The sequence below is a fragment of the Pipistrellus kuhlii genome, unplaced genomic scaffold, assembly GCF_014108245.1.
Source record: "Pipistrellus kuhlii isolate mPipKuh1 unplaced genomic scaffold, mPipKuh1.p scaffold_m20_p_9, whole genome shotgun sequence".
In the NCBI taxonomy this organism is placed as follows: domain Eukaryota; kingdom Metazoa; phylum Chordata; class Mammalia; order Chiroptera; family Vespertilionidae; genus Pipistrellus; species Pipistrellus kuhlii.
Genome location: NW_023425595.1, coordinates 30,103,099 through 30,118,590, shown reverse-complemented (window position 1 = coordinate 30,118,590; position 15,492 = coordinate 30,103,099). Strand labels below are relative to the sequence as shown.

The 15,492-nt window shown below is 49.4% G+C and overlaps 1 protein-coding gene across 1 annotated transcript; it reads left to right on the top strand.

Annotated features, from left to right (window-relative positions):
* The first annotated feature begins 744 nt into the window (after nucleotides 1-744).
* Nucleotides 745-10,250, top strand: CCKBR (cholecystokinin B receptor). The gene is made up of 5 exons (XM_036426479.2): nucleotides 745-1,014; nucleotides 6,685-6,936; nucleotides 7,095-7,344; nucleotides 7,621-7,793; nucleotides 9,106-10,250. Exons 1-5 carry the CDS (start codon nucleotides 858-860, stop codon nucleotides 9,645-9,647), a joined length of 1,374 nt encoding a protein of 457 aa, XP_036282372.1. The 5' UTR covers nucleotides 745-857; the 3' UTR covers nucleotides 9,648-10,250.
* The last annotated feature ends 5,242 nt before the right edge of the window (nucleotides 10,251-15,492 follow it).

Genomic DNA, 15,492 nt, shown 5'->3' with positions numbered 1-15,492 from the left:
CCCACCCCAACCCCATTATCTTAGTCTCACCACTACCTCTGCCGCCCTCAGCACCCAACTTAGACTCTTCCTCTGGGCAGCCCTCTCCCTGCCAGGCTTCCCCGAATCCCACGCTGCCTCTCCCGCCCCGTCTTTGTCCGATGCTGGGGATTTCCTGCGAGCTTAGGTGGAAGCCCGTGTGCCGGGCCCGCGGTAGGCAGTGTGGAACGCGGGGTGCGGGGGCAGGTGCAGGGGCTCCCCCAGCCTGGCGGCGAAGAGCTGCAAGGAGCCAGCGGCAGTGCCCCGGCCACTGCGGCAGCTCCGCGTGGGCTGGGCATCTGCGCCCAACCCGTGACCCTTAAGGCCCCCGACCACCAGGGAAAGATGCTAGACTGGAGCCGTACCGCACCCCCTTCCTCACCCCTCTTAACCTCCCTCCCCCACAACCTTCCTCCTCAGAATTGCTCCATCCACCCATCCAACCCCACCCCACCCTACACACACACACACACACACACACACACACACACACACACACACGGGAACCGGGACCGTGGTGCAGGGGTGCAGGGGGGTGGGGAAAGGGAAACCTCTGCAGAAGATCTAGGGAGGAGGCGAGGGGCGAGGGGGCGAGGCTGAAGGACAATCCCTCAAGGGGAGTCCTGAGCGGGGAGGGGGCGGAGATCACCTGCAGGACCGAGCCTTGGGGACCGGCACCGATGCCAGGAGCTGAGGGCAGGGGCCAAGTGGGGGCGGGACGCGGTGGGCGGGGAGGGGCGGGGCGGGGCGGGCGCCTCCGCGGGCTCAGCGGGAGCAGGTGGAGCCGCCGCTGGAGCCCGCCCGGCCCTGCCGAGGGAGGCGGTGGCTGGGCCAGGGCCATGGAGCTGCTGAGGCTGAACCGGAGCATGCCAGCAGCAGCACCGGGAGCTGGGCCAGGGGCTGCCCTCTGCCGCCCCGGGGTCCCCCTCCTCAACAGCAGCGACACCGGCAACCTCAGCTGCCAGCCGCCTGCCGCCCGAGGAAACGGGACACGAGGTAGGTGCCTCCTCAAGCTCCCTCCAAAAGCTCCTCCACCCCACACATGAGGAGAGGGACCCCACTGCCCTCGCCCTGCCTCCTCCAACGCTCACACCATCCTCTCAGGGCGCACGGCCCCCCTGACACATTTGTCCCCGGCGGCTCAGGACATCCCATCCCAGCATCGCACCACCTGGCCAGAGTCCCTTCACACCCTCGTCCCACCCCGAGCTTCGGGTAAACCCAAAACACAGCACCCTCCGCGACACCCAGCCCACGGAGTGACGGAGTGCTAGACACGGAGACTGGGGAAGCAAGGACCTCCTGCTGCCATTCCTTCCAGGTCTCTCTCTCCCCTTTACATCCAACTCACAGAGCCACATGGGGAAGGAGAGAAGGGAAGATTGGGGGGAAGAAGGGGGCTGTTTGGAGGAAGGAGCACTCTGCAAGACCTGAGTGGGAAGTTAGTCATAATCTGTGTCCCCCTCCCCAACCCCCAAGCTTCCCCCAAAGAGATCCTCCAACTTGAATTGGGCTGTAAGTTAGGCTGGATGCTGCTCCCTGGAGCTGCCTGTCTCCATTTCTCTCATCCTCAAATCCCTTCCATACCTCCTCTCCAACTTGCCTCTCCTTAGGTTGCAAACTCTCCCCACCCACCTCCCCCAACCCCCTGCCACCTCCCACAGCTGGACTACCCCCTTTACCACCCCATGCCTTTGTGCCACCCCATCTCATCGCGCCAACCCCCCTTTCAGATGCTATCCATTCACCTATTCCCCAAAATAACTTTCACTCTTCCCATGAGTCAATATCCTAATTTTTTTTTTTTTATGGCCTGGATTAAGTTGTTTTTTTTTTGTTTTTGTTTTTGTTTTTGTTTTGTTTTGTTTTGTTTTGTTTGTGTGTTTTTTTCCCCCTTCCTGGGCCTTTTCTTTTCTTAAATGCTTACTGTGCACCTGCTATTGTAGTCTCTGGGCTAGGAGCTGGGGACACAGGGATGAACTAGACCTTGCTTGGACCCTCATCCCTCAGAGGGGAAGAAGGGGGCTGTTTGAAGGAAGGAGCACTCTGCAAGACCTGAGTGGGAAGTTAGTCATAATCTGTGTCCCCCTCCCCAACCCCAACCTTCCACCAAAGAGATCCTCCAACTTGAATTGGGCTGTCAGTTAGGCTGGATGCTGCTCCCTAGAGCTGCCTGTCTCCATTTCCCTCATCCTCAAATCCCTGGAAAACCATTGGGAAAATCACATTAAGCATGGGAAGTCCCACAAGAGGGTCTGAAATATCAGCGTCCAAAGGAAACAGGGTCCAAGAATTTCATAGAAGGAATCTGGAGATGGGTCTTGAAGTTGGAGTTTGTTAGGGAAAAAAAAAAAAGAAGAAGAAGTGGGATTTTAGTAGAGGAAGCAGTGGTAAACAGAAGGAAATTATTCTAAGTCCAAAAAGGGAATGTGGGAATAAATTATAATTCAAGGGTGTTTTTTTGTTTTGTTTTGTTTTGTTTTGTTTTTAACTGACAACGTAGGACACGCTTTCTCAGACAGTTGTTACACATTCTCACTTAGGTTCTTTCATTCAACAAATATTTATTGAACGAGAGATTGTGCTAGGCACCAAAACTGACAGGGTTCCTATCTCATGGAGCTCACAGTTTAGTGGGAGAGACAGACAGGTAAGCCAGGGATTGCAGCACAAAGTGGGAGGGACTTGGGGAGGCTTTGGGGAACACAGAAGAGGAGCCCCTCTAGCCTAGCCTAGACTTGGGAATCAAAGTTGGCCTCCTGAGAAGGTAGAATATGAACTGAATGAAAATAAAAAAGATGGGAGACAGCCAGCCAAGTGAACAGAGAAAAAAAGGCAAAAAGCATCTCTCGTAAAAGCCCCAAGTTTAAGTCCATGGCACTTTTGTTCAGTGCATCCTAGTTTCTGGGTGCCCAAACCATACACCATAAAAGAGGAACAATTAGCACTCAAAATGAAGACCAAGCTAAAGGGTTTACGGAGAGCCTTATAGACCTGGCTAAGGAGTGTCAATTCTATCTTAAGGCAATAGGAACTGCTGGGAATTTCGGTAGTTCTGCCAGGATTTATTCTGTAGTGTGAAGGATGACTTGTAAGACAATACATGCATAGAAGGCAGGGGGTGGGAATGGTGGATACCTATATAGAAGACTATTATATTGCACTGGTCCTGGTGAAAGGTGATATTGGTCTAGACAGAGTAAGGTATTGACAGGGGGGATGAAGAGAAGTAGATGGATTTTAGAGGCATTTCTGGAAGTGGAATCAACAAAATTTGGTGATTTGTGTGAAACAGAGAGGGAGGAAGAGGTCAAGGGATGACATCCAGGTTTCTGGCTTAGATAATTGGATGGATATTGGTACTTTATAATGAGAAGGATTACACAGGAACAGAATTGGGTTTAAAAGAGATTATAAGTTAATTCAATTTGAAGCCAGTTAAGCATAAATGCTGGCAAGATACCCAGGTAGGATTGTACAGTCAACCATTGAATCCAAGGGTCTGGAAGCTGGAGGAGAGGTCTGAGCTGGAAATACAGACTTCAAAGGTCTTTGCCAGAGAAAGTAATGGAAGCCATTTGAATAGATAAAAATTGTGTAGAATAAATAAATAAATAAATAAATAAATAAATAAATAGAGGTACTGGGCCCAGCTGGCATGGCTTGGCGGTTGAGTGTCGACCTATGGTCCTGGCGGTCATGGTTCAATTCCAGGTCAGGGCATATGCCCAGGTTGAGGGCTTGATCCCCAGTGTGGAGCATGCAGGAGGCAGTCAATCAATGGTTCCCTCTCATCATTGATGTTTCTGTCTCTCTCTCCCTCTCCCTCCCTCTCTGAAATATACATATGAAGAGGTACTGGGACAAGATCCTGAAGAAGACCAATATCTAAAAGCCAGGCAAAGAAAGGAAAGTTCATGTGAGATGGAGGTGCAGAAGACAGCAGAGATAGTGAGTAGAGCAAGGCAGCCTTAGAATCTAGCAGAACATAAAGCAATTCAGAGCACGGATGCAGAAATTGGCCTCATTTATCTGGACGCTGTTACCCACACAGTTGGATGTTACACAGGCCATCAGAAGTTACCCACAAAAACTCTATTAGCCACACTCACTCAGATATTACCCTCACAGGTGCGCGTTACTCATAACCAGTAGAAATTTGGATATTACCCACACTATTCGGATGTAACCCACACAGACTTGGGTGATACCCATGTTCACTCAGATACTACCAACAGAAAAGCAGATAGCATCCACACTCACATTAATATTGCCGCCCGCATCATTAAACACAAATGAATGAGTACTAGCTAATTTCATTTTATTATTGTCCACAGACAATTAGATATTACTGATGCTCACTTAAGTAACCCTTCTCCAGATATTGCTCTCACACATTCAGATATTACCCATAAGACTCAGACCCGATTAACTCAATCAGATTAACATCGCACTCAACATCTTTTTTTTTTTAAATATATTTTATTGATTTTACACAGAGAGGAATTGAGAGGGACAGAGAGTTAGAAACGTCAATGAGAGAGAAACACCGACCAGCTGCCTCCTGCACCCCCCCCACTGGGGATGTGCCTGCAACCAGGGTACATGCCCTTGACCGGAATCGAACCCGGGACCTTTCAGTCTGCAGGCCGACACTCTATCCACTGAGCCAAACCGGTCCCGGTGCACTCAACATCTTAACATCTCACATTTATACTCACTTAAATATTGTCCACTTGAATATTACTTCACTCTCCAAAGAGACAGAGACAGAGAGATGAGGGCATGCTAGAGCTTTAGAGGCACCGAGGTAAAGGTTGGATGAGGAAGGACAAAACAGGTGCATTGGTGAGCAAAGTGACAGAGATTCATTCCAGATTCACTAACAAGCATGTGTTGACACTTCTTTGTGAGGGACATTTTGCCAAGTGCCAGGGACATGCTGGAGAACAAGATGGGCATTGCTCCTGATCTCCAGAAGCTCATAGCCTAGAGGGGGAGACAGAGGATTACACATCTCCATGATACAGTGAGAAATGCTGTGACAGAGAACAGAGAGAAAGAAACACAGATTGAGATTTTACTGGGAGAGGGAGACTGCATGATGAATGGCACAGGAGTGAGAGAGCAGTAGGAGGCAAAGCATTTTAGAGATCTGGAGACTTGGCTTCTATTCTGATTCTGCCCCCTACTTATAGTATGCTCTGAGCAAGTAATTTCACTGCTGGGCTTAGTTCAGAGAGGTCTTGTAATTAACATTCACTTGACATCTACAACAGTTTCTGAATAAGTTGGTATGTGTGATGAGAAAAGAGCTTAATTTGGAGGCTAAGCAAAGTGAGCCAAGGAAGAGAGAGTTGCAGCTCTGAGTCCTTTCCTCCTCTTCTCCCCCCCCTCCCCCACCCTCTGCCCTCTTTCCTTTTAAGCTCTAGTCTCCCTGAAACTCAGGCCATGGGTGTGGGTGACCAGGACAATTTCATTTCATTCAATTCAATTTTGCCTGGGTCTGCTTAGTTGTGATATAGAGACCCAAAGATGAGTCAATCTCCCAATAGTCAATGACTCAAATGTATGGAGTCAGCCCTCTGTCTAGCCCAGAACTCTAGTGTCCCTGCTGTGAGTTCCTGCAGCACTTTTTGTGTTCCTCAACCTCCACTCCTCATCACACTGTGTGCAATTATCTGTGTATATATCTGGGTGTTCCTTCCTCTTGCATGTTCATCTGTGTCCAATGCCTTGCATGCAGATGTTTATTGAGGGAGAATGAAGGTTTGGAGATCATTAAAATACAAGGCAGAAAGAAAAAAAAAAAAAAAAAAAAAAAAAAAGGTCCTAATAGATGTGTAAGGAACATACATAGTCAGAGGAAGGGGAAATTAACTCCAAAGGAGATAGATGTCCAGAAAAGCCTTACAGGAAAGTGGGCACTAGATCTCAGTCTTCAGGGCATAGGTAAATAGGAATTTACCAGATACAGAAAACATGTGTGAGGGAGGTGGGGGTTTGTGAAAGAACTTTCCAGACTGAGAAACCAACATAAGCAAGGGAGGGAGTCATAAGTGCATAGGATGCCTTCAAGAAACTGAGTCATCTAGTAGCTTAAGTGGGTGCACTGCAGAGAGGGGGTGGGAAGAGAATGAAGGCAGTTCTCAGAGAACCTGCACTTGCTAAAGGTTGCAGACAGTAGAGAGTAGGGGAAGGTGTTTTTTGGGGTTATTTTTAAGACAATAAGGACCTCGCCTGACCTGTCAAATACTACAGGGAGGTCAAGTAGAATAGGCTGAGAAGAGACCTTTGGATTTAGCAGCTAAAGCTTAGTGACCTTGGGAAGAATTGTCCAAAACAGTGATGGCAGGACAGATAGGGCACTGGATTGTAACGGACTGAGAAATGAACAGGAAGGTGAATGTAATCCTTTCAAGAAGTCTGGCTGCAAAACGATTTGGAGTAAAGCTTAAGAAAAGATAGGCTTTCTTAAGGAAGAGTAGAGTTAAACCAATTTAAGCCTTGAGGGGTTAGAAGGGTAAAGGATTCAAGTTCATCATTTGCTGAGTTGGGGTGCTCTTGGGAAGCAGGGGATCTGGCTGGATAGTGGGGATTGGGATGAGTGGGATTGGAGCCGGGGGCAAAGACCCCTTATTGTCACCTCTCTCTTTTCCTGCCCAGAACTGGAGCTCGCCATTAGGGTCACCCTCTATGCAGTGATCTTTCTGATGAGCGTTGGAGGAAATGTGCTCATCATTGTGATCCTGGGACTGAGCCGCCGCTTGAGGACCGTCACCAACACCTTCCTGCTCTCCCTGGCCGTCAGCGACCTTCTCCTGGCTGTGGCCTGCATGCCCTTCACCCTCCTGCCCAATCTCATGGGCACATTCATCTTCGGCACAGTAGTCTGCAAGGCGGTGGCCTACCTCATGGGTAGGTGAGACAACCACCCTGCCCACCTTGCCCTCTCCTCTTCTACAGTCCTTGCCCCATGTTTGCATGTTTCCCTGAGACGTTTGAAGTCACAGTGGTGATCGTGTAGTTCAGGTTTCCTAGGTGACCTCTTCCTTCTTCCTTCCTTCCTTGCTTAGGCGTGTCAGTAAGTGTGTCCACGTTAAGCCTGGTGGCCATCGCCTTGGAGAGGTACAGCGCCATCTGCCGACCGCTGCAGGCTCGCGTGTGGCAGACACGCTCCCACGCTGCTCGTGTGATCGTAGCCACGTGGATGCTGGCGGGGCTGCTCATGGTGCCCTACCCCATATACACCGTCGTGCAGCCGGCGGGGCCCCGAGTGCTGCAGTGCGTGCATCGCTGGCCCAGTGCGAGGGTTCGCCAAACCTGGTGAGGGCGCCTATCCCTGGGGATCCCTTCTCCATCTCCATCAGATGCTTAGGACCATCCCCCCGGAACCTTCCCCAGGAGCTGCTCCAAGAATTACTACTCCGATTCCCTTTGGGCACCCACCACCCTGGGATTCCCATTTGGGGCCTCTCCGCAGTTCTCTAGGCCTTCCCAGCAGCACCCCCAAAGCCTAGAAACATCAGTCCTCCGCTCATTCTGCATCCGCGGTTATGGCTGGACAGAGACCCATGTGACTGGTCTGTGCTCTGCTTCCAGGTCGGTACTGCTGCTCCTGCTTTTGTTCTTCATCCCGGGTGTGGTTATGGCCGTGGCCTACGGGCTTATTTCCCGCGAACTCTACTTAGGGCTTCGCTTTGATGGCGACAATGACAATGAGAGCCAGAGCCGAGTCCGAAGCCCAGGAGGGTTGCCGGCTGGGGCGGGACCAGGTGAGTGAAATCCATAAGGGGGGCGGGCTTTGGAAAGTGAAGAAGGGGTGAGGGGTGTCTATGGAAAGGCTGGAAATGTGGGGTCAGATAGGGGTTGTTCTGGAGTTGAGAGGACTTGCTTTCTGCTCTGATCACCTGTTGTGGAGCCAAGACAAGAGAATGACCACTGGAGCCCAGACAAAATTAAAATTTAGGGAGCCTTTATTAGCCGGCCTGGTGAGTGACTAGCTGGGCAACTGCTCTGCCATTCTCCACGCAGAGAATCCGGAGAGCAGCAGTGACCCTTTGTGCAGGACCACTTTTAAGCACATTAACCACACCCTGTTCTTGCAGAGCAAGCAACCCAAGACAAAACCGTTTTTCCCAAGCAACGTCAGGATCATGCCATCGACAATTGTGTTATCCACAGGGTTATCCTGTTCTTCAAAAAGCTGACCATGTTCCTTGAAACAAGGCCCACATGCTGGGAAGGGGCCATGAGACCCTATCTCAAGGCCTGTCCTGGTGTCAGCACTGACAGCTCTATCTGGGGCATGGTCCACGGCCTCTCTGGAAGCATGCTCAAAAATTCCCACTCTCTAGACCACATGTGTCAAACACAAGGCCCGCGGGCCAAATCCGTCCCGCCAGGCCTTGCAATGTGGCCCGCACCGCGCTGTCATCACTGCACTCCGCTGCGTTTCCATCACAATGACAGTTTATGACTGTTCAGTAAACCATTCAGCCCGCGATTTAGGCTGGATTTTAGATTTTGGCCCCTTCTCTGATTGAGTTCGACACCCCTACTCTAGACAGTAAAGCAACAAACAGACTGTCAAATTACAGCGGGGAGGAGACAGAGATATGGGGGAGATAAGAGATCAACCGAAGGACTTGTATGCATGCATATAAGCAAAACCAATGGATGAAAAACTCGGGGGGGGGGGGGGAAGGGAGGCGCGGAGAAGCATGTATGAGAGTGGGGGAGGGGGAGCAATGGAAAGATATGTACACATATAATACCTTAATAAAATAAATTTAAAAATAAAAATAAATAGCCGAAACCTGTTTGGCTCAATGGTAGAGCATCGGTCTGCATACTGAAAGGTCCCAGGTTCGATTCCGGTCAAGGGCATGTACCTTGGTTGCGGGCACATCTCCAGTAGAAGGTGTGCAAGAGACAGCTGATCGATGTTTCTCTCTCATCAATGTTTCTAACTCTCTATCCCTCTCTCTTCCTCTCTGTAAAAAATCAATAAAATATTTTTAAAAATAATAAAAATTAAAATTAAAAAATTCCCACTCTCTAACAGCGCCCACTGTCTGTGCCTAGGTGCTGCCCTACAGAACGGGCGCTGCCGGCTGGAGACCCGGCTGGCGGGCGAGGACGGCGACGGCTGCTACGTGCAGCTCCCGCGCTCCCGGCCTGCGATGGAGCTGTCCGCGCTGACGGCGCCCACTCCCCCCGGGCCAGCGTCCTGCCACCGGCCCACCCAGGCCAAGCTGCTGGCCAAGAAGCGCGTAGTGCGGATGCTGCTGGTGATCGTCGTGCTTTTCTTCCTGTGCTGGCTGCCCGTGTACAGCGCCAACACGTGGAAGGCCTTCGATGGCCCCGGGGCGCGCCGGGCCCTGTCGGGTGCGCCCATCTCCTTCATCCACCTGCTGAGCTACGTCTCGGCCTGTGTCAACCCCCTGGTCTACTGCTTCATGCACCGCCGCTTCCGCCAGGCCTGCCTGGACACGTGTGCCCGGTGCTGCCCGCGGCCTCCGCGAGCTCGCCCCAGGCCTCTCCCGGACGAGGACCCTCCCACCCCCTCCATCGCGTCCCTGTCCAGGCTGAGCTACACCACCGTCAGCACGCTGGGGCCTGGCTGAGGGGTGGGGGCCGAGCGGGGGGCTAAGGCAAGACAGGCCGATTTTTTCGAGCATTGACCCATTCAGACACACAGGAGACACAGACCACCCCTCGCAGAAGACCGACAGCCAACCGCATGGACTTACCCCCAATGCACAGGGAAGGGTGGCTTATGGACGCAAAGTAAACAGAGCAGACCCACACACAGGAAATGAGGCACACATGGCTGTGGCATGGAAACGTGGCCCTGATCTTGGACAGACTCAGACGCAGCATCCTTAGCGGAGGACTATCCCCCAACAGCAGGACCTCTATGACAGGGAAGGCCTCTGTCTCTCTCTCACTCACACACACACACACACACACACACACAGCGTAACGGCACTGATTCATTTAGAGATCTGGGCTGACTCCTGAGATGCCCCAGGCTGCCCCCAGCTCGACCCCACGGTGCCCTGCCCCAAGTAGCATTGGGTTCACCAACCCCCTCTCACAGCTCCCTAACAGGCTGTTTTGCACTGAGAAGTCCCTTTGTTCTTTTCCAATTAAATATTATGTCCCTGCCCTCGCTTCCCGCAGCCGACCTCGTCAATACATAATAAACGCCTTGGCTTCCTCCTAAACTTCCTCTCTGGACTCTTCCTGGGCCAGTGAGGAGGCATGGGGTTTTGTGATCTTCCCTGTCAGGTCACCCACAGCTGGACCCGCCCCCCTGCCAAAAAGCCCGTGGTCTGAGGCTGGAGGAGGCTGTGTGTTGTCTCTGAGTTGTCATCCTGGACCCACCCACACACCCATGCCATAGGTGGAAGCTGGAAACGGGGGTGAGGGCGGGAGGTAGGATATCCATGACACATCATGAGTCCTAAAGTGGCATCCCTGTTAAGGTACTATAATAATAAATACTTATTAAACATTTCGTGAAAAGCTAAAGGAAGGAAGCACTGTATAATGAGACTCAGTTTATTCAATACGTGTCTGAAACACCAGGGGTCAGACCATGACAGGTGAACAGACACTAATTAAACAGTAGAGCCTTGTCCACGCGCTCTTCTCTGGCAGCAGTACCTGGCCACGCTTCTGCTCCACAGCAGCACCCTTTCCCGTCAGCAGCAACAAATGGGGGTGGAGAGGGCTGGCCCTGAATAGAAGCCGCAGAGCCCAGCCTCCCTTTTGACACAAGCCATCCAGCCCTGGCCAGTGTGGCTCAGTTGGTTGGGCATCCTCCAAGGTTCCTTGTTTGATTCCCGGTTGGGGCACATGCCCAGGTTTGGGGCTTCATCCCCAGCAGGAGATGTGCAAGACACAGCCAACCAATGTTTCCCTCTCACATTGATGTTTCTCTCTCTCTCTCCCTCTCCCTTCCTTTCTCTCTAAAAATGAAAAAAAAAAAAATTTGAACTGATACAGCCCCAGAGAGATGGAGACAGCAACATCACCCCCTACACACACACACAGAATGACAAAACAGAGAGGGAAGAACTGAAGAGCTCATTAAGGAGACACACATGGATAATCACGTATGGTGTGGTATGTTGGGAGAGGGCTTCCTTGACATTTCATCTTATAACAGATAGGCGAACAGAGACCCAGAGAAGAAAGGAAAATTGCTCAAGGTCATACTATACATAGGAGCCAGACAGAAATAACCCTCTTGAGGCAGACACTGAGCTGGAGATGGGAAAGAAGCCATCCCCATCAGGGAGCAGACCCAAGTTCTGTGATGCCTGGTACTTATAAAATTGGAAGCCCCTTTTTCAAGAAAAAGAATACAAAAAATACAGATACAAAATTGCTCCTCACCAGGGCCTTGGAAGGGGCCTGTGTGGGTGAGGAGCCCTGAGATTTAAGCCTCATTAGCTTCACAGCTAATAATGCCTCTGCCCACCAACTGCACTGAACAAAGGCTGGGCGGAGTGAGGGACAGTGAGAAAGGAAAGTGGGTTTTCTGTTTAGCAGTGCTGAGGAGGCTCCCAGCCATCCTTCTTTTACAAGCTCTAGGCTGCAAGAGGCAGGACTAAGGAGAAACGGAGGGAGAAGGCGTTTCAAGCTGTCAAACTCAGTGCTGGTTAAAAATAGAATCCCAGCTGGTCTGAGGAGCTGAAGGCAAGATATTGGGCCTTTATCTCTCATGCCAATTTCTCCTGGATGGGAGTGGAGAAAGATGCAGGGTTTGCCATAGGGGTCACAGCCCTCATACCCTCCCACCTCCATCTTTGCCATCCCCCTTCTGAGAGAAATGCAGCCTTGACGAGGATCAGCCCCTTCAGCTGGTGTGGGGGCTCCTGTTGACCACCAGACGGCAGTGGGGAGCCCAAGAGGAAGAGCTGTGGAAAGGGCTGGCCTAGACCCAGCACACTATGCAGCCCTGTAGTCTACTGATTACTTATATATTCACTCTGTGCTCTCTCTAGTTACTAAAAGTGGAATCCTGGAAGCCTTCCCATCTTTTGAAATGTGACAAAATATTCCAGGTCAGGATTTAATATGGATGCCTCCATAAAGTCCTGCTTGGCCTTCCTATTAACAAAGCTCATGTGCTCATACAGTTCTGACTACCTTCTCTCTTCTATCAAAGTTATTCGTGTCCCTGCCTGATTTCCCATTGTGCAGTGGGAGAAGCCTGAAGTCACAGGAAGATGACTGAGCCTAGATCTAGATCACATGTGTCAAACACAAGGCCCACGGGCCAAATCCGTCCCGCCAGGCCTTGCAATGTGGCCCGCACTGCGCTGTCATCACTGCACTCCGCTGCGTTTCCATCACAATGACAGTTTATGACTGTTCAGTAAACCATTCGGCCCGCGATTTAGGCTGGATTTTAGATTTTGGCCCCTTCTCTGATTGAGTTCGACACCCCTAATCTAGATGGTGAGGTGAAGGAAGGCTTGGGGATGAAATATGCTTCTCAGGGCTATATGACAGGTGTTTTGTACACACAGTTTATCTTATTCTCAGAGCTCTTCAGAAGAACATTTCTCTTCATTTGACAGAAAAGGAACGTGAAGCTGAGAAATTTAGGTCCTGCCGAAACCAATTTGGCTAAGTGGATAGAGCATCGGTCTGCGGACTGAGGGGTCCTGGGTTTGATTACAGTCAAGGGCATGTACATTGATTGCAGGCACATCCTCAGTGGGGGGGAGGGAGGGGAAGGATGCAGGAGGCAGCTGGTCGATGTTTCTCTCTCATTGATGTTTCTAGCTCTCTCTATCTCTCTCTTCCTCTCTGTAAAAAATCAATAAAATATATTTTTTAAAAGAAAAAAAGAAAGAAAGAAATTTAGGTCCTGCAGCTAGGATGGAAGCAAGAACTAAGCCCGGGTATCTGCCTCCAAAGCTTTTTCTCTTTCCATTCTGCTGTATTGCCTTCCTTCAAGCCGTGAAGACCTGGGCAGGATCCAGTAGTCCTGTCTTTTAAAAGTTGTGTGATTAAACAAGAGAGAGGTCGCAAATAAATAAAATCCGAAATGAAAGTGGAGGATTAACCACTGACACCACAGAAATACAAAGGATTGTAAGAAAATACTATGAGCAACTATATGTCAACAAGCTGGACAACGTGGATAAAATAGACAAATTCCTAGAAAAATACAATCTCCCAAAACTGAATCTGGAAGAATAAAAAAAAACTCTGAATATGCCAATAACAACTGATGAAATAGAAGCAGTAATAATAAAACAAAGACAACAACAAAAAACTCCCACCAAACAAAAGCTCAGGTCCTAATGGCTTCATAGGGGAAGTTTTACCAAACATTCAAAGAATGCCGAAACCAGTTTAGCTCAGTGGATAGAGCGTTGGCCTGCGGACTGAAAGGTCCCAGGTTCGATGCTGGTCAAGGGCATGTACCTTGGTTGAGGGCACATCCCCAGTAGAGGGTGTGCAAGAGGCAGCTGATCGATGATTCTCTCTCATCGATGTTTCTAACTCTCTATCCCTCTCTCTTACTCTCTGTAAAAAAAAATCAACAAAGAAGAACTAACACTATATTCCTCAAACTATCAATATTTCAGAAAATTCAAGAGGAAGTTACACTTCTAAATTCTTTTTATAATGCCAGCATTATCCTAATTCCAAAACCAGATAAAGACACTACAAAGAAAGAGAATTATAGGCCAATATCCCTGATGAACATAGATGCTAAAATCCTTAACAAAATATTAGCAAATCACATCCAGCAATATATTAAAAAGATCACACACCATGATCAAGTGGGATTTATTCCAGGGATGCATGGCTGGTACAATAGTCACAAATCAATAAACGTGATACATCACATAAACAAATTGAAAGACAAAAATCACATGAACATATCGATACATGCAGAAAAAGCATTTGACAAATTTCAACACCCATTTTTGATAAAAACTCTGCAAAGTGGGACTAGAGGGAGCACATCTCAACATGATAAAGGCCATATATGACAAACCTATAGCCAACATCATACTTAATGGGCAAAAACTAAAACCATTTCCCCTAAGAATGGGAGCAAGAGAGGGATGTCACTTTCACCACTCCTGCTCGACGTAGTACTATAAGTGCAAGCCATAACAATCAGACAAGAAGAAATAAAAGGCATCCAAATTGGTATTCACTCTTGTCCTGTCCCTGGCATAGAGCTCCTAAATCCTTGGAATTTTCTGTGTGAAGAGCCACAAAAGTGTCTTTTATTTGTTAATGACATGTCCTTTGGAAAGCCTTTAGGTCACCTAAGAATGGCAACTAGTCAGTAAGGAAACCAACCAGTGATTAGTGGGTTAGGACTTTTAATCTCTCTCTTGGGGGGGGGGGGGGGGGAGAGAGAAGCTGGAGATGGGAGTTCAAGCACTATGACAAATGACTTAACCAAGCATTCCTGTGTAATGAAGCTTCCCTAAAAATCCTAAAGGACAGAGTGGGAGAGCTTCCTGGTAGGTGAACACATGCAGATTTGGGAAAGAGGGCATGGAAGCTCCCTACCCCTTTCACCATACTTTGCACTATGCAACTCCACAAGAGTAAGTTTCTTGGCTAAGTCTCAGAAACTCTGGCTAATATGGAGGCAAACAGGCTGGCAGAGGAGGGCAGTTAGGGGCAAACAGGGTGGCAGGGGAGCAATTAGGCATCAATCAGACTGGCAGGGAAATGGTTAGGGGGTTATCAGGCTGGCAGGCAAAAGTGGTTAGAGGCAATCAAGAAGGCAGACAGGTGAGCAGTTGGGAGCCAGCAGTCCTGGATTGTGAGAGGGATGTCCGACTGCCCATTTAGGCCAGATCCTACCGGGGTCCCAGACTAGAGAGGGTGCAGGCTGGGCTGAGGGACACCCCCCGCTCCCCATGCACAAATTCTGTGCACTGGGCCTCTAGTAGTATAATAACTATGTTTGGTATTAGATGAGTACTAGATTTACCAGGGTGATCACTTCATAAGCTATATAAATGTCTAAACACTATGTTGTACATCTGAAACTACTTAATATTGTGACATCTGTAGTTGTAAAAAAATCAAAACAATCCCTTTAAAGTCGGTTAAGGCATCAGGGCAATGCTCAGTGTGTTGCCAGAGTGGTAACACGAGATGGAGACACATTATCCATTTTGGCCAAGGACAAATGAGGAAATCCCAGTCCCTAACATCCTCTCACTTTCAATCATATTGCAAATACTGGAGGGGAGGCGAAGGGTACTGTAGTTTTAGTGAGGCCTAAAAGGAGAGCCAAATATTATGCCTAGTGTCAAAGTACCTTTTTTTTCCAGCATATAAGACGACCCCCTAATTTTACAGTTAAAACATAGGTTTAGGCCTATATTCGCTGTATAAGACTACCCCCCACTTCAAAAAAAAAGACTTACTTTGCCATCAAGATCTGCAGGTAATTTTTGTGCAATT